The following is an 18,782-nucleotide window of genomic DNA, read 5'->3' as shown; positions in this document are numbered from 1 at the left end:
CATCTGCCACGGGAGGCTCTCAGCTGCTGTTTGGCTCTGTGCTGTCACTCAGGCTGGTATTTATAAATAAAGCAGGAAACGTGTGGAGCTCAGTTTTCCATGCCAGGCCTGGTTCCCAGGGACCGATGTGGGCAGGAATGCGGCCATCGGGCAGAAGGAGGAGCAGTCCTTCACATGATCCCTCTCGCCCCTCCACACTTCCAAAAGCAGAGTGGCAAGGGGTTGGGTTGCAACTACCCAATCTATTTCCTACCAGAGCCCCATGTCCCAGGGCCTGAAGCACAGAATCAGGGCCCTCCTGACCTAGAATCTTACTGACACGTACTGACTGATTTCCCCTGTTAGGGAAGGTCCGCTGTTTTGGCTGCACCCATCATTTAGGCTACTCTCTGCCTTCACTTACCCTCCCTGGCCCACAGCACCAATTCTCTCCGTAGCGTGGCTGGGCTCAGAAAAGGGACTGTGTGAAAATGACCCCTGCTTACTCCCAGCCCTGCTCCCCCGTGCATTGGCTGATGCGTCGCTGCTCTGTGTCCTGACCGATGCACGTTCCCAGCGTCATCAGCCAGTGGGACAGACCCTGTGCAGCTGCGGAGGAGCGGTGGGGATCCCAGAGCCTGGGAAGGAGAAGAAAGACAGAGCTGAGAGATGGCCCTTTCTGTCTCTGTCTCCGGAGGCTCCGTGCTGAGCCTCGGGAATGCTCACTCAGGGCCAGGTTTCGAACCCCTTCCCCGCACTGGTGCGCATGAGGAATCCCGTCCTAGTCAATGGGATGACTCCAGAGGGAGCTCTGGATGACCTGTGAAGCGCCCATCTCCGCAGCATCGGGGCACAGGGCAAATATTAAATGCAACCCACCTCGTCAAAAGCAGGCAGCACAAACCCAGTCTCCTCATGGTTCCCCAGTCCACCAGAAATAGCTCATTGACCATCCACAGCCGAATGGATAATCCACTCGATGCCATGTTGGGGAGATCAGTGCAGCTGGGTTGGATTGCAGCCAAAGCCCATGTTGAGGGAGTAGTGTAAGCAGCTGAGTAGGACACGGGAGCTCCCGAGTGCTAATTCTGCCTCGGATGCCAATTCCCGCCCCCCAGCCACAGTGTGCTTGGGTCCAGCCCTGCTCTGTGCCTCAGTTTCCCCCCTGGAAATGGAGATAATGATGCTCTGAATTTACCCGGGGCACAGGGTGCCAAGAGCCCCCAGGCTTAGCCCATCATTCACTGAACTCCAGCAGTTCAGCACCAGGAAGCAAAGTGCTGTGGACATCTTGCCCTACTTGCATCACAAACATACACACTCATCTGAGCAGGTACAAAACAGGCCAGGGGTTGGGTCGGTGGGGCCAGGAACCAGCCATTTTGGAGCCACTGGGGGACTGAGCATCATAAGATGAAAGTCCAAGTTGTGAATCCAAGTCCCTTTTCCATGGCCTGGGACTGAAGGTGGTCTGACTGATGTTCTTCAAGCTTCTCAGGCCAGATCCACCACTGGGGTCAATCAGCAGAACTCAACTGCAGTTAATGGACCCCACTGATTGACACCAGCTGAGGGCCTGGCCCTTTCTCCTTTGCCTTTGGAGGAAATCTGGTAATTTTCAGGCCAAACCAACATGCCAAGCCAGGTGGAGTGGGGCTAAGCGTGGGCTTTATCGAAGCAGCTGATTGCCACCCTACCAATGAAGAGGGCACTGCCATTCCAGAACGACTCCCTTCCCGAAGCACTGGATTGCAGCTCTAGGCGAGGGCCATTACAGGAGTGTTGCCCACCTGATGTTTGCCTTTTCAGCACAGCCTGCATCTGTTCCCCCATCATCTCTGCCTGTCACCTCCAAATCCTCCTGCCGCTCAGACATCCATTACCCTCCCGCTTGGGCCAGTGTCTCTGGAGTGGTGGGGCTTGGACGACCCCCTCTCCCTTGGAACCAAAGGCTGCCTTTCAACCTCACCAGATTTGCCACAGAAGCTGGAGCCTTCCTTGGCGATCATGTGAGCCCATTGTGCCCCATGGCATCCAGAGGTGAGCCAGGCACTCGGCTCCTTTCACCTGCGGTGCAGTCAGCCGTGGCAGCCTCTGTAGGCCATTGATTCAGGCGAGCAGCCCATGGAGATTGTCACCCTGAGCTGCTGTTGGCTTTAACAGGGAGGTGCGGCTCGGCTCGGGAGTGCGCGGAGGGGAAGGCTGAGTGTGACTGAGCATTGCAGGCTGAGACCCAGTTACCGTCTGCTCCAGGGAAGTTGGTGGGGCTCCTGGCATGCCAGGAGTGTGTCGTTTTGCATCCCCAAGCCCCTGGATACAACAATAACTTAGAATTTCTATGAGATCTAGCAGGGGAGACAGCAGGATTCCGGGCAGGGAGAAAGGTAGAGGCCATTCTCTGAATGAAAACGTCCATGCCTCTTGGGTGAGTGAGCCCCAAACTAGCGGCAAAAACCCTCACTCCCTTTCGTTTCCTGCTCCGAATGCCCTGTCTGCATAAACCGCTGGTTTCCATCCCTGTGGGGGCATTAGAACAGCAGTTGGACATCAGCTGATCCGCAAGGAGTAATTGATTTTGCAGCCATGTCACCATTAAAGGGGATTGACTTTTAAAGGTAGGGGTGAAACGCACTGGAAAGTTATCTTTCAGCTCCTGCCAAGCACATCAGTTCTGGTAGTTCCCAGCACCATGTGCTCTGCCGTGGCTAAAGCTGGGTCATAATTTCCACCCTAAGCCCCTTGTTTGCAGAGCTTTGTTTTTCACGAGCAGCCACAGCAATGCCTAGCCTGGCCTCCAGTTGGTTTCATTTACAACCCTGCATACAAGTGCTGCACCAGGCAGTTGCTTATTTCTGTCTAACGCTTCCCTCTTCCGTGCGGTTTGCTGAGCTGGCCTTTAATCCTGGTGAAGTGATGGCACTGGGGGCGATTTCCTGAAGGCGATGGGAGGTGGGGGCAAAAAGGGTCTTTCCATTGGTTTGCAATCACAGCCCAAGGGACGAGTCCCTGAAGTTGATTGATTGGTTCTTCCTTGCTGGCTGTGGGTGCTAATATTTAATTGCCCCACGGCAGCCCCTCTTCGAGTTCAGATGCCCTGCTTTGAAACTGCAGCAGCCCATGGGGATGCACCTGACACACGCAGGTCTTTGGCGACTATCATGGCAGATACGCCAGGAGGCAGGGCTGGCGAGGTGATTTCCAGATAAGCCCCGTGCCATGAGTTAAGACCCGGTTAATATTTTTCAAACAACGTTTGGTTTTTTTATCAGTTTTTGAAAGGACCTTTTGCCAACAATGGAAATGTTTGTAAAAAATCGTCTTTTACATTTATTTCCGTTTTTTTTCCCCAGCAAAACCCCAAACTACAAATACTTCGTTTTCAGTTAGGTTTGTTCTTTTCTGCGCCTTTCCCGTGGCAAAAGGGAAAGAAGGGGGGGAAGAAACAAGAACAAAATCCAGACCCTTTTCAAATCCCAGCCTGTTTGATTTTGGGAACGTTGCTGAAATTGACGAAAAGGGGTTCCTGTTCCAAACTCAGGGAACCACAGTGAGTTCCAAGCTTTCCACCGGGGGGTGAAAATGCTGCTCGCTAGGGCTGGCTGAGCACTTTCCATGTCACAGCTGGTCCCGTGGGCCAGGCCCAGAGCAGGTGTGTGATCTGGAGAGCAAATACCAGCTGTGGGAGCTACCCCAGGCCTGGGTGTCTATCCCATGGACTGGGTGCCTGCCTGTGAACCAGTCACTGGGTAAATGGGGCTGGAATGCAGGGCCCTCCATGAAATCTCCATGTTGGACCTGAATTCCACTTTCCAAGCATATCCATAAGTGACACTGGCTGCTCCACTCGCCTCCCTGGAGATACTGGGACGAGGCCCCTTTCTTCAGCCAGCCCGTGCCTACCCATGCCCCCCTTGTTTCCCTGCGGGACATTACAGGGCCATGGTGCACTGGGACAAGGGAGAGGATCCGGAGCTCTAGGTGTGTACACAAGTAAGTTCTTCAGGTAGGGACCGTGTTTGTGTTTGGTCTTTGTACAACACCTGGCACCACGGGGTCCTGGGCCATGACTGGGGCTCCCTGGCACTACTGTTATACACCTAATAACATAGAGCACCTGGCACTTGGGGATCCTGGGCCATGACTGGGGCTCCCATGCTGTACCATAATACACCGAGTAATGCACTGTGCCTGGTACCACGGAGTCCTGGGCCATGACTGGGGCTCCCATGCTGTACCATAATACACCTAATAATGCACAGTGCCTGGTACCACGGGGTCCTGGGCCATGACTGGGGCTCCTAGGCTGTACCATAATACACCTAATAATGCACAGTGCCTGGTACCGTGGGGTCCTGAGCCCTGACTAGGGCTCCCTGGCACTACCGTAATACACCTGATAAATAATACTACACTCTTGAGGAAGGTTGGCCTTGTGGTTAAGGCACCAATCTAGGACTTGGGGACCTGGGTTCAATTCCTGGCTCTATCACAGACTCCCTGGGTGACCCTGGTGAGTCGTTTAATCTTGCTGCACCTCAGTTTCCCCTCTGTGACATGGGGAGAGTGACCCTTCCCTGCCTCACCAGGGGCTATGAAGCTACATCCGTTAAGGCTCGTGAGGGACTCAGCTGCCAAGAATGTCACTGCAATGCCTGTAAACATGGCAGTGTCCCACCTCCCTCTCCTTGGCCTCAGCTGGAGCTGCCTCCCAAAGCCCGTGTTTCTTGGCCTGCACTCAGCTGTGGACAGCGAAGGGGAAGGACTGAGGCTCCAGCACTGGCTCCTTTCCAAAGCTCTCTCCACAACATGTAGCCCTTTGTCTGGGGGGAGCTTTCACCAGACGTAGAAACTGACCCTGCCTGAGCATGAAGGGGGAAAGCTCTGGGGGAGGAGGTTTGAAGGAGGGGGTGGAGGGAGAGACGAGGGGCCTATAACAGACAAGGCATCCACTGTCTGGGAAGCTAATTACACCTCCTGGAATAGTATACGGCTGTTTGCATTTTCAAAGTTACTTCAGCAAACTTTTGGGTTAGTGCGAGGGGAGCAGGCTTGGTGTGAATGGCCGGCTCTGCCTTTCATAGAATCATAGAATATCAGGGTTGGAAGGGACCTCAGGAGGTCATCTAGTCCAACCCCCTGCTCAAAGCAGGACCGATCCCCCAATTTTTGCCCCCTCAAGGATTGAACTCACAACCCTGGGTTTAGCAGGCCAATGTTCAAACCACTGAGCTACCCCTCCTCCTCTTTCATGTGCTCTTGGGGCTGGCTGGTCTCTTGCAGTCCCACTAAAACTGATTACAAATAAGTAATTAATAGCGGTCTCACTCAAGTGCTGGAAGAGACAGGTGGAGCCGCCATGGCCGTGAACTCTGAAGGGACTTTAGAGGTCTGGGAGAGATCCTCAGCGATTTAACTGGAGAAGAATTTCCCTGAAAAATAAATTGGTGTATGTACGCGTCCATTCGCCTCAATGGCTGTGCTCTTGTCCGAGGCCCCGAACAAAAGTGTTGAGCCCAGTATCTTCCGGTGCACAAGCGTGTTTGTGAGCGTGTGCTTTCCAGTCTCTGCTGTTACAATGCTGTTTGCATCGCTCCACGTAACTGAGTGTGTGACTCTACCGCAATTCCAGTGAGACAGGCTGGGATTCCAAAGCCCTTGGGCATGCGGGTGCCTAATTCACTTGGGTGGTGCCAGAGTAGATCAGGTTGCTGTGGAACGAACTGGTAAATTTGCACGGGCAATTACCCAACCTGCGTCTGCCCAGATTTTGAGAAGCTGGCCTCTAAATAATGAGACACTGTTTCCTGGGACTTAAGGCAAAACTCTTGGTGTCAGTTGCACGCCCTGTTTGATAGGTAGGAGGATTGAATCAGAGGTCACAGTCTGCGAGCTCCAGGCTGCTACACCAACCTTGGAAAGGGGGCAGAGCCTGCTTCTTCCCGGGGGGGGGCTGGAGCTGCTGGATGGAGCATGGCATGGGGCCCATGGCTTCCCAAGCCCTCCCCACTCCCGTTGGAGAGGCTAGTGCTCGCAGCTCACTGAGCGCAAAGGCTGTCCCTGTGACGCACAGGAGAGGGCCAAGGCCCTTTTCTCCTCTCCGCACACTCACACCCAGGGCTCTTAAGTGACTTGCCCCAGATGGCGTCATTATCTGAGCTGGGACTAGAACTCAGGACCTATCAGCCCTGCGAGCAACAGCTCCATACGAAGGCTGAGGGCCGCATCATCTTGTGCTAGCGAGGCACGTCTCTTGGGTGCCTGGCAAGCGGATGATGCAGCCTCTGGCTGGGCAAGGGTCAGATGCTTCTGGCTCAGCGGCACTGGCGTACCATGTGAGTTGCCGGGGGGCTGGCGGTGCGGTGCTGTTTCTCATGGCCATCTGTGAGCGCAAGGCACGCATTGCATGCCCCAGGCCGTCTGTGCCCATGGGACGATCCCGTCTGGCTTGTGAATGCGCCCGCCGGGCACCATTTTGTAGAATAAGAGGGTGTCCTCTGCGCAGCGTGATCTCACCCGCACTGTACGTGCGAGGCTGTGCTGCATGGAGGCGGCCATTTGGCACGCGGGTGTAGAATCACAGGCCCACCATGGCCTGGCAATCACAGCCTCCTGCTGCTGTAGGCCTGGCACCATCTCAGGTTGTGCCGGAGTAACCAAACACCTCCTGGGGGTGGTGTCCTGTCCCATCTAGAGGCCACTTAAAGAGAGATCAAACGAGTCTGCTCTACAGCCTGGGCTACCAGCTAGTTGGCTTTTAGCTTATGCAGTAGAGGCTCATGCACTAAGCTCCAGGGGTCCCAGGTTCGATCCCGCCCGCCGACGACTGGGGTCTGTTGGTGTTACACCAGCATGTGGCTGCGGTGGCTGGTATTTGGCAAGGGCAGGTTGATGAAGGCAGGGGCACAGCTTGCCTCATCTTCTGCGCAGAGGATGAGAGGGGCAGCGAGGCTAATTGGTGCTGTTGGAATAGCCTCCCTGTGGGCCGCCCTTCCCTCGGGAGGCTGCTAAGCGCTTTCCTGCACCTTGGAGGAAGTGAGGAGCTTGGCACGAGCGCACCCTGATTGTGTGGCCCCTCCCCACTACAGAGATCTGCCTGCTCTGTGCACCAAAGAGCTACAGTTTGCCATGCCGGATGCCCCCTTTCCTGCAGAACCTGGGTAGCTCATCTATAAAACCCTGTTCTCCTCACGTTTAAGCCCAGCCCCAGCTTTGGCCACCGTGCAAGCCCCGATAACATCTTGCTCTGGATAAGACCAGGCTTTATTTAGCCTGGACAATGTACTTGCGCAGGGTTCAATTAATCTTACAACAGTTGCAGTGGATTAAGAATGCCCATTAGATTAGTTTATCAGCGGTGCCTGCATGTGAATAAGCCCCCGAGTTCTCCTGATCCTATAAAGGCAGTGACACCTCTAGGAAACGCTTGTCAGCCTCTAGCGAGAGGGACGCTTTCCTTCTTTGGTTCTCACCAGAGCTCCAGCCGAGCCGCCAGACACAAGGCACTTTGACAGACCACTGCAGCTGCCCCCACACTTGTGCCAGGCCATCAAACCCTCGTGCATCCTCTCTAACAGCAGAGAGAGAGAGAGAGAGAAATAGACAGGGCAGCAGCTGAGCTCAGTAGCAGGTGCTCTCACTTAAGCTTGTTTAGCAGTTGTCCTGTTTACTTGCTTCGTCTCTTCCCTGCCCCCCCCTCCCCAGGCCCAGCCATGTCCCCATGCCACTCCAAAGCCTCCTCTGAACTGTGCCATGGCTGAGTTCCAGGAAAACCGCAGCCCTGTCGAGATGCTGAGAAAGACAGCTTGAGGGATGTGACATGCACAGCCGCGCAGTCCTGCTCTGGGCACCTGGGGTGATATGCTGCATTAGCCCCTGCCCTCCACAGGGGATTGTTGTGGGGTTCACCTTGGAGCTGTGTCTGGGGAATAGGGCTGCCCCCTTCTGTCTCACGCTCCAGGAGTTGCAGTGGGTCAGGGTCATCCCTCTTCCTGGCTTAGGGGGCTCCTTTTCCACAGCTTGCTCCCCACCGCCCCGGCTGGGTCACTCTGTGGTTTCCCCATTCCAGAGTATCAGCGTCTCACTGGATGATCTGACCCAGGCAATCTTCCCTTCTACTGCTGGTTGGGGAACGCGACCCACTCTGCTCCAGGGCTCAGCTCAGGGAACCCTACAACCGGCAGCCAGGGTCTCCTCCATCCCAAACCTCCCTGCTATTTCCCTGGTCTGCTTCCTACTCTGTCTTTATCAGACTCCCTGCTCTACCATCTGGCTGGTACACCCCTCCCTGAGAGCTAGGAGCCCAAAGCTTCTCCTTCTTTCCTCTCGAAGCCCTCTTCCTGGCTTTATACCAGCCCTCCTTGCTCCTGTCCAGCTGGGCTCCATCCTTCCTCCCTTGTTCTCCCTCAGGTGTTGCCTGTCAGGTTAATTGGCTCCTTCGGAGCCTCATTAACCAGACATGCCAAACGCACGAAAAAACCACAGAAACTGGGCTTATTTTTGGCTTCATTGGCTTCTGAGTTGCTTGTTGGCTAGTTTTTGGCTTGTAGCTTGTTGTTTGTTTGGCTTGTAGCTTGTTGCTTCTTTTTTTTGATCAGCTCCTGGCAAGCAGGGGCAAAGGGGGAGAGAGTCAGGGGTGCACAGTGGGCCCACCACAGGCCCAGATTGCACGCCGGGGGGATCTAGTCACACAGAGTCTTGGGGTTCTTAGGGATTGGCTTGTTTTGGCCTTGTTTTGAAATGGGATTCGCTTGGTTTTTGGCTTATTGCGAAAGTCGGGGTGCTTATTTACCGCGCGAAAGTTGGCAATGGTGTCATTAGCCCTTTCTGGGCTACTGCTGGGGGGGAGGGGGAGCTGTGAACACCCCATCACAAGGATATTCCCTGGTAACAGCTCACAGGGATCCCAGGGACAAGGAATTCTCTAATCACTCCCTGGTTACAGGTTATCTCTGACCTTCAAACACAACTAGTTTTAGGCAGCTGGGTGGGGGCGCACTGGCAGTTGGAATTTGTCAAATACACCTGAGCCCTGACCCCCACTGACCGTCTCAACATTAGATACTTAAAACAGGGACGTTTCACGTTGGGCTATCAGCTTTCAACTTTTTTTTTTAATTGTCTATTATAACTTCTGGTATAACATCAAATAAAAGAAAACAACTCGCAAAATGCAAAATCATTTTAAAACTAGCCACGGAAACGCTCCGTTCGGCAAGCGCCATGTTGAATGGCTTTGTTAAAAACCAACAGTGCTGCTCTGCATTAGAGACGTCAAATGGGGCAATGCTTCGGCTCGCTTGTTTTTTGTTTCCATGACGAAATTTTGTCAGAATCGACAAAGTTTCAATTTCCAGGCATTTTCTGAGGATGGAAACCCGTTGTGTTGGAAAACTTTCCACCAGCTCTGTCGCTGTGGCTTTGTAGGCCAAGCGAGAGGTGGGAGGGGCAGGGAATTTTATTCCCAATGATCCAGAGAAGGGTTTATTTCCAGTAAAGGCGCCGGGCTTCAGGCAGTGTGGCCGGTTCTCGCAGTGTTATTGTGACTATCGTGAGTCAAGTTGTTTTCTTAAAGCCCCCACTAGTCTCATCCTGGCATGATGTCACAATCTCAGCTCTTTTTAAAAAAAGGTAAAATTTCCCTCTCCTGGTTTTGGAGAAAAGCCAGAAAACGTGTTCTGAGGGCTAAAGGCTCAGAAACCACGAGGCAAAGAAAGGGAACCTCAAAGAAAGAAAGAAAGAAAGAAAGAAAGAAAGGGAATCTTTATTAGGTCTTTTAAATCCCCTGATGTTTTGGGGTTTGACTGGGGATTTTTGAGCGTTTGAGGTCAATGACGCGTGAACGGATGCTCTCAAGGTACCAGTGGAACTGACCTGGTTGCTGTATATATGTGAGCTGCTGCCTGCGGCATGGAACCTAAAACCCAATTTACTATCTGTGAATAATCACGGCCTGACAGCACGATTCCTGGAACTCCACACATAATTCCTGGGAAATGACGAGGCATTCCAGCCGGCGACCCAGGGAGAATTCCAATTCCTTCCAAACTGGCAGGTAACCAGCAGGGAGATTGCTCCGACGGTGTGTGCCGCGGCGGAGAGGGGTTCTCAGGGACGAGCGCCAAGATGACAGCGTGCTGTGTGCAGGCGTGACACGTATCTAGAGCTGTCTCTGTGTGTCGGGCGCGTGTGCTACAGAGCGTGTTGTGTGTGCATGCGTGTCTGTGCAGATGCCGTATTACGCGCCTGGATGTGTGGACTCTGCATTAGTATGTATGCGGGAAGACGTGCGCATGGTGCAGGATTTCCGGGGTGGGTAGATGGCTATACGACCCAGTGTTGTGTGGCTGGAGGAATATGTTTATCCTACAGTGCTGTGCGTATGTACAATATGTTGGTGGCAGAGGGCTGGCTGGGCAAGAGAGGATGGCCTTGTGATTGAAGGCACAGTCATGGAGACTCAGGAGCTCTGGGTTCAGTTCCCAGGTCTACCCCAGACCTCCTGGGTACCAGGGGCACGTCCCCTCAGGCTGAACGCGCCGCTGGAGTTAGACCCCAGCCCCAACTTGGGGAACACCACGATGCACGAAATACCTGCTGAAACCCTGGAAGCACCTAAAGTTGTTGGGTGTCAATGGCCCTGCCTCAGGGCCCACGCACTGGGGCTGTCCAGATGCCCATCTTCCGCCTGAGCCCCCAAGCAATCCACAGAGCAGGGGCAGAGAGGCCTTTGGTTGCCTAACCCGCCTGAGAATCCTGCTCCGCTAAGCGTGCGCAGAGGCTGCCTATCGGCTCAGCGAGTTTGCACAAGGCGGCCGGAGGAGGAGGACCACAGCCTCCCTTGGAACTTTTAGCCCAGTGGTTCTAACTCAGCTGGGAGATGGGAGAGTAGCCGGTTCAAATCCTCCCTCCACCTAACGGGGATTTGAATGGGGAGTGAGTGCCCTGACCCTGGGGCATGGGACAGTCTGATGTCAGGCCCTGGGCCCTCCCCTTGAAGCTGTTATCCTGCAGCCAAATAACGAATGAGCCCCTGGAGCAGGGGCTGGCTCCCGCGTCCCCCCCATCCCGGTAAGTGTGCCAACCACCAGGCAGCAGAATCATGCGCGTGCTGGTGGGCTCGCTTGCCCACTCTCTTGTCCCAGCGACGCTTTGCGAGCCAGGGTGCACAAGCGTGACTGCGTCGCCGGGCGGTTAGGGCACCCGCCCAGGACTGGGGAGGCCAGGAGCCTGTTCCATGGAGTCTTTCGTTATTTATTCCCAGCGCTACAGCTTCAAACAGGAGTGACGGAGGGAGCACCATAGCAGAACTGCCCAATGGTTAGAGCAGTCGCCTGAGAGGCGGCAAATCCCTTCTCCTCCTTTGGGGGAAGGGCACTTGAGCGGGGGGTCTCCCATTTCCCAGATCAGTACCTTCGTCACTGAGCTAAATGTTATGAGGGAGATCCGTCCTCGGTGCTAGACACCTCCCTGAAGCCTGGACCTCCGTGCCTGCCTCTGAGAGCGCGGTGGGGCTGCGCGCCAACCCCGGCTGGCATCTTCCCTTGGCTGGCGTCGGCGGCTCCCCGCCTAGTGCGCTGGCTTTTGTGAATCGCATCCCCAGGGGCCCGTCTCTCCCCAGCTATCTGCCTGCCTAGATCCTTCTGAGCTCTCCGCCCTTCGTCTCTCTGCCACGCCCGGCTGCTGTGAGGCTGAGCTCATGGATGGCCAGGGGCTCAGGTACAAGAAAGCTGAGCCCCCAAGACCAGGGTATAGCTAAGACACGGCCCTCCATGGCTCTGTGTAGGACCCAGTGATAATGTGTCTGCCCAGGAGCCCGAGCGTGTTCACTGCTCACTGGGTGAAATTGCATCTTCCCTCTGGGGCAGGAAGGGCACCAGTCAGGCCTGACCGCTGTAGACTTCTCCTCCCGCCCTGCATCCACTGCGTCCCTGCTGCAGTGAACAGGAAGGGATGCCCCGGAGAGCCGTCCTCCTTGCCCCCTCCGTGATCTGAGTCTCGCCCTGCTCAGGAAGGATGGGAGGGGTGCCCCAGACAGAGTTAGGCGCAAACGTGCTCCCATCCTGGCCCTGAAACGCCAGCTTTTGGGGTGGTGGGAACTCGTAAAGCTCCTCTCCCTGCCATAGAGAGGAGAGGCAAAACACGTGTGTTTCGATTGGCTGCAATGCAAAGAGGTCTGTGTGTGGCTGCCACCTCCTTTGAGGGCCTGACCCAAAGACCATTGCAGACGAGGGCAAGATGCCCACTGACTCCAGTGGGCGTTAGGTCTGCGCCAGGGTGAGGGAAGGATCAGCAGGCTGGGTTTAGCTGGTGCCGCCTCCCTGGCCATGTGGCCCGGTGACCCCAATCCACCGCACTCACCTGTCTCTCTCTCTCTGCGTCTCTGCCCCTTGCAGGTAGTGCAGAGAAGAAGAAGGCAGCCACGATGCCTGACTCACCAGCTGACGTGAAGACTCAGTCCAGATCGACACCCCCCAACATGCCTCCTCCACCGCCAGCCGTCACGCAGGGAGCCACGCGGCACCCCTCCTTCACGCCAAACACCAGTGAGTAGCCGGGGCAGCCAGGGCTGGGGTGATGGGAAGGGGCTGGGATGCGGTGAGCAGACTCGGGGCCGGATCCTGTCATGCTGACGGAGATGTCACCTGGAAAGGGTACTCCCTGAGAGGGCTCTGTGCCCTGTGCCACCGGGCAGCGTATGGGCCCTGTTACAGCTACTCCTGGGCAGGAGTGCCATGCGGAGGGGAAGGACAGGGAACTGTCCTCTGCCCCAACACTCTCCTGCAGAAGCCAGCCACGCATCCCTGGCTTGTGCCACGCATCCCTGGCTTGTGCCCGCATCCCTGGCTTGTGCCTGCATGGCACCAAGCAGGGCTCAGCTGGTGCTGCTGTGCGCATTGCCCACCTCCCAGGGGCAGGCTGGGGCGTGGCCAGCACCGCAGCCAATCCTCTCGATGAGCACACGCCCGTAGGCAGACCTAACACCTGTCCTCTACCACTGCCCTTGCTCTCCCCAGGAGCTCTCAAAGCTGGGATGCACCCCTGCTGTATTATCCTTGGGCCACAGGCTCAGCGTTTGCCGTACTGTAGAGAGAGAGTAACTGCCCTCACCCTGGAACAGGTGTTTGTGTTCCTTATTTATTTGCATCTCTAAAAAGGAAACAAAGCACCTGCCCTTCCCGGCGCCTTCGTGCTCAAAGTGCTCCCTGCGGTTAGGGAGGTGTGGTTATTCCTGTGTCATAGAGGGGAAAACTGAGGCACAAGGAGGGGGTGCGGGTGACTTGTCCAAGGTCATCCACCGAGTCAATGTCCTGACTGCCAGCACTCGCCCCAGGAGACAACCCTCTCTCCAATACAGAAACAACTGGAACCGGTTGGGAAATTATGAATATTTTCTGTGCAAATCTGGGGAAGAAACAACACCTTTGGGGAGGGGGTTTTGTTGTCATTTTTTGGGGAGGGAGGGAATCAGTTTTTCAACCAAAAAGTAAAAAAGCAACCAGCGCTCTGTTGTCCTCACTTCTTCTGCTGAAAAAAAGCTGAAAATTTCCTGAAACACAAAAATTTCTCACCAAACATTTTGTTTAGAAAAAAAGGCCAAATTTTTGTCAGCAGCAAAAAAATTATGGATGCAAAATGTCAAGAAACTCTAGGAAGAACTGGGGAGGAGGGGGAGGGCCGTGAACCCCAGGCTGGAAAGCAACAGACAAAGGGGAACTCCCATCTGGTGCCAAGTCACTGCGGCACTGGGCTGGACTTAGCAATGCCAGAATCCAGGCTGTAATGAGCTGCTGATGCTGGTTTAACCCTGTGCTCCCCTATGGCCTGTGTCCATCAAGTCACTGCGGTGGGATCCGGGATTACCTTATCACTGGCTGCCAGTTGCAGGCTACGGGCATTGATGTGTTCTCTACTTTCTCTGGTGGGATAAGGGGACCCACACCAATTTAATTTCTACAGTGTTGTCGCCTGTTTCATTCCTCTCCTATCACCAGGCACGGAGCAGCTGGGGTCTTGATAGGTTGTCTTGGATCTCATCCACCTCCTTTCTCCTAAGACTTTGCAGCCTCCTTCGTCTCTTTTCAAACAAATGGAGCTGTCATACAGCACAGCACTGGGACTGCCAGGAGCACATGCCGCAGGGGCACTCCCTCGCTTGCCAGCGTTCCCTCTTGCATAGTTAAGCTTCACTCCGAAGGCTTGGAACAATCTCCTCCCAGGAGGGCATGGAAAGCTAGACATCAGGCCAGCATGGCAGGCGAGTGACCCGGAGAAAACCTGTCCCCTAGAGGGCATAGCCACGGGCGGGCGTGACTGGGGCAGGCTGTGTGGAGCCGGTCCCATGGGGAAGGATGGAACAGGAGCAGTTGTCCTGCCAGTGACGGGGAGCCATCAGGATCTGTTCCAGGTGGATCTACCGGTGACCATCACTGCTGACAATGTTACATGGTGCAAACAACGAGGCCAGCCCTGAATGGTGCTGAGCACTTGCAGCTCCCATTGGCTTTAGTGGGAACTGCTTGCTCCTCTCAGTGCAAACCCTGTCCGGGTGTTCGTGGCGGACTCCTCCTTCCATCACTGTCCTGAGAAGAAAGAAGAACCTGAACTGGATTCCTGCTTGCAAGGAGTGCTGGGAACAGCCTGGGGTGCTGGGCCTGGGATGGATTTAACTCTGTGCTCCCCAATGGCCTGTCATCTATCTATCAAGCTAGCGAGCCCCATATACATCTCCTAGCTAGCTACTTCTTCCATGACCCTTATCCACGTAGTATCTGAGCACCTGGATCTGTCTGTATCTCCAGGCAGGCAGTGACAATATGTGTTGGAACCCTGATGTGCCAGTGTAACACAACAGGATGTGGGGTTCCTTGATGTGTGAATGGCACTGCACCATAGTGTGTAATGGGAGACAGTGCATACAGCACTGGACTGCGAGGCAGGAGACCTGGGAGCTATTCTCGGCTCTGCCACTGGTCTACTGGGTGACCTTGGGCAAGTCACTTCCCCCCCCCCATGACTCAGTTTTCCCATCTGTAAAGTGGGGATAATGATACTGATCCTCTTGGTAAAGCCAAGGTTGTTGTGGGGGGTTGTAGAACCGCTACCCTTACTTCTGTGCTTCTGCTGTCAGGGCTCAGCCTTCAGAGTTGGACGCCCGGTCAACAGCCACCGCTCTCCGGCCCCCGCAGCTCTGAAGGTATTGAAATAAGGCTGGTCATAGGCTCATAGACTCATAGACTTTAAGGTCAGAAGGGACCATTATGATCATCTAGTCTGACCTCCTGCACAACGCAGGCCACAGAATCTCACCCACCCACTCCTGCGAAAAACCTCTCACCTACGTCTGAGCGATTGAAGTCCTCAAATCGTGGTTTAAAGACTTCGAGGTGCAGAGAATCTCCAGCAAGTGACCCATGCCCCACGCTGCAGAGGAAGGCAAAAACCCCCAGGGCCTCTGCCAATCTGCCCTGGAGGAAAATTCCTTCCCATCCCCAGATACGGCGATCAGCTAAACCCTGAGCATGTGGGCAAGACTCACCAGCCAGACACCCAGGAAAGAATTTTCTATCGTAACTCAGATCCCAACCTATCTAACATCTCATCACAGGCCATTGGGCATCCTTACCGCTAATAGTCAAAGATCAATTAAATGCCAAAATGAGGCTATCCCATCATACCATCCCTTCCATAAACTTATCAAGCTTAGTTTTGAAGCCAGATATGTCTTTTGCCCCCACTGCTCCCCTTGTAAGGTTGTTCCAGAACGTCACTCCTCTGATGGTTAGAAACCTTCATCTAATTTCAAGTCTAAACTTCCTGATGGCCAGTTTATATCCATTTGTTCTTGTATCAACATTGGTACTGAGCTTAAATTATTCTTCTCCCTCTGTGGTATTTATCCCTCTGATATATTTATAGAGAGCAATCATATCTCCCCTCAGCCTTCTTTTAGTTAGGCTAAACTAGCCAAGCTCTTTGAGTCTCCTTTCATAAGACAGGTTTTCCATTCCTCGGATCATCCAAGTAGCCCTTCTCTGTACCTGTTCCAGTTTGAATCCATCCTTCTTAAACATGGAAGACCAGAACTGCACACAGTATTCCAGGGGAGGTCTCACCAGTGCCTTGTATAACGGTACTAACACCTCCTTATCTCTACTGGAAATACCTCGCCTGATACATCCCAAGACCGCATTAGCTTTTTTCACAGCCATATCACATTGGCAGCTCATAGTCATCTGTGATCAACCAGTAGTCCAAGGTCCTTCTCCGCCTCTGTTACTTCCAGCTTATAACTAAAATTCTTGTTATTAATCCCTAAATGCCTGACTTCGCACTTTTCACTATTAAATTTCATCCTATTACTATTACTCCAGTTTACAAGGTTATCCAGATCCTCCTGTATGATAGCCCGGTCCTTCTCTAAATTGGCAATACCTCCCAGCTTCGTGTCATCCGCTGACTTTATTAGCACACTCCCACTTTTTGTGCCGAGGTCAGTACTAAAAAGATTAAATAAGATTGGTCCCAAAACCGATCCCTGGGGAACTCCACTAGTAACTTCCTTCCAGCCTGACAGTTCACCTTTCAGTGTGACCCGCTGCAGTCTCCCCTTTAACCAGTTCCTTATCCACCTTTCAATTTTCACATTGATCCCCATCTTTTCCAATTTAGCTAGGAATTCCCCATATCAAACTCCTTACTGAAATCGAGGAAAATTAGATCCATTGCGTTTCCTTTGTCTAAAAAATCTGTTACCTTCTCAAAGAAGGAGATCAGGTTGGTTTGACACGATTTACCTTTTGTAAAACCATGTTGTATTTTGTCCCAATTACCATTGACCTCAATGTCCTTAACTACTTTCTCCTTCAAAACTTTTTCCAAGACCTTGTATACTACAGATGTCAAACTAACAGGCCTGTAGTTACCCAGATCACCCGTAATACCGCAACCCCCCTAAAATAATCTTGTGACTCCCCCTGTCATTCCCTTTTGGGTCAGAGCCCCCAGTTTGTGAAACGCTGGTCTCCACTGTGAACTCTGTATAGTATAGGGTAAAAGCACACAAAAGACCAGATTTCTCAGGGGAAGACCAGATTTCACAGTCCGGGATGCATTTTTCATGACCGTGAATTTGGCAGGGCCCTAATTATTGCAGTGCAGTAATTCGAGTGCTCCAGATCTCTCCTGTGCCATAGTCGGATGGTGTTAAAGGAGAAGGCACATAATCTGGTTGCACACAGACCCACGTTCTGTCACATCCCCGACAGAGCGCAGGTTTCAGAGTGCGCAGACAGTGACTGATGGGCTAGGGAATTGCTCCAGGAACGCTCTCAGGGGACCTCCTCCTCCTGAGCTAAACCACGAAGCTGGGAGGCTCTGGTGCTCAAAAAGGGCTTTGGGCAGTGTCTCTGCAACACACCTGAGTTCCCCCACCCCCTGCCCCAGCCCCGCTATCTGCCTTCCCCCCTTCCATTCACAGGTTCCACAGGATCAGTCATCTGGCGTGACTAGTCCCGGCAGCCCTGCCCTGCCCCTTTTCGGCAGAGGTTCTCCACTGAGTTTGGATCACTTGCTGCAGCCACCCTCCTCAGTGTAGTAAGCCGGGAAGGCTGGGGATTGGTGTGCACCAGCTGCAGGCTGTGTCTGGCCATGTCCTGGGACACGCTGCAGAAGCCAGTCACATATACATGGTACAGCCTGCTCTGGGCGGCTCCAGAGACACAGACGGAGGAGACGCAGTGGGATGGGCTGGCAGACACAGAGGAGTCCCTTGCAAACAGATCAGGTTGGCCTCAGTGCGCTGGAGGCCACTTTCTCTTGCCCCCTCAGACAGCGGGAACAAGACGGGACGTTAGGGGCTGGGGCTGGGCCTCGATCACTTTGGAAATGTAAAACTACGGGGCCGAATTCATTCACCCTCACTAACTCAGGGAGGAGCACGTGGCATCTCCTTGCTGTGCTCACAAGCGGGTGGCAGGAGCGTGCAGGCACCTTGCCGCACTTTATTTGCCCCCTTGTGCAAATGAGCAAGACAAAGCCGGGGAGGGTGAGATGGTATCTTTTACTGGACCAACTTGTGCTGGGGAGAGAGACCAGCTTTGGAGCTGCACAGAGCTGTTCTTCCGGTCCAGCGCAGCTACATCACTGCCAACAACCGCTCTACAGACGACCGGTCCAACGGCCCACGAGGAACTATGCTAATGTGAGTGTCTGTGTGCAGCCTCCACACTGGCGTAGCTGTTGCTCTGTGAAATAGCTGGTCTAGATCTGTAAGAGACTCCCCTTCCCACCCCAGCAGAGAGCCTTGCCTCCTGACCAGCGAGAACAGCTTCTTGCTGATAAATTCTAAGAGCAAAACAAAAAACAAACCCGCCAACGCCTCTGACAACTGCTTAGCCTTCGAACTGCAAAGCTACTCCATCTGCTCTGCTCAAGGGAATCCAGGCAAGGCCCAAACTCTTTAAGGTGCATTTGGTAGCGGGTTGGTTTGTTTTTTTTTTTTAACCCCGAGCTGCATTCCCAGTCAGGATAAACATTGGCTTTGGAACCAGATGTTCTCTAATTAGAAATCGGATTCTGATCGTCTGTGATCTGACGGGTTTTGCTTTTAATCTGAGCTGTGCAACAGATGTGGGGCCTCTTAATTCGTACTTGGGTTTGTGCGTCTGCGTGGGGTCGGGTAGCCCCCTCCTCCAACACACCAGGATTTTCCTCAACAGTGTGGCTGGGGATGATGCTCTGTATGTGTTGCGTGTGCATAAAGGTTACAAAAAGACAAAAGAATTTTAAGTTGTCCCTTTTGCACT

At 53.7% G+C, this 18,782-nt stretch overlaps 1 protein-coding gene across 10 annotated transcripts in view; it reads left to right on the top strand.

Moving 5' to 3' along the window:
• Positions 1-18,782, top strand: part of CBFA2T3 (CBFA2/RUNX1 partner transcriptional co-repressor 3) — a 111,107-nt gene that overhangs the window by 65,928 nt on the left and 26,397 nt on the right. For all 10 annotated transcript variants that reach the window (XM_073308218.1, XM_073308216.1, XM_073308222.1 and 7 more), the window contains one exon: positions 12,372-12,521. In XM_073308218.1, coding sequence (XP_073164319.1) covers positions 12,372-12,521 — 150 coding nt within the window. The remainder of the gene's footprint in view (positions 1-12,371; positions 12,522-18,782) is intronic.

Source organism: Lepidochelys kempii, chromosome 12 (genome assembly GCF_965140265.1).
Source record: "Lepidochelys kempii isolate rLepKem1 chromosome 12, rLepKem1.hap2, whole genome shotgun sequence".
Taxonomy (NCBI): Eukaryota; Metazoa; Chordata; order Testudines; family Cheloniidae; genus Lepidochelys; species Lepidochelys kempii.
The sequence above is the reverse complement of the archived record's forward strand: the minus strand, read 5'-3'. Positions and strand labels throughout refer to the sequence as shown.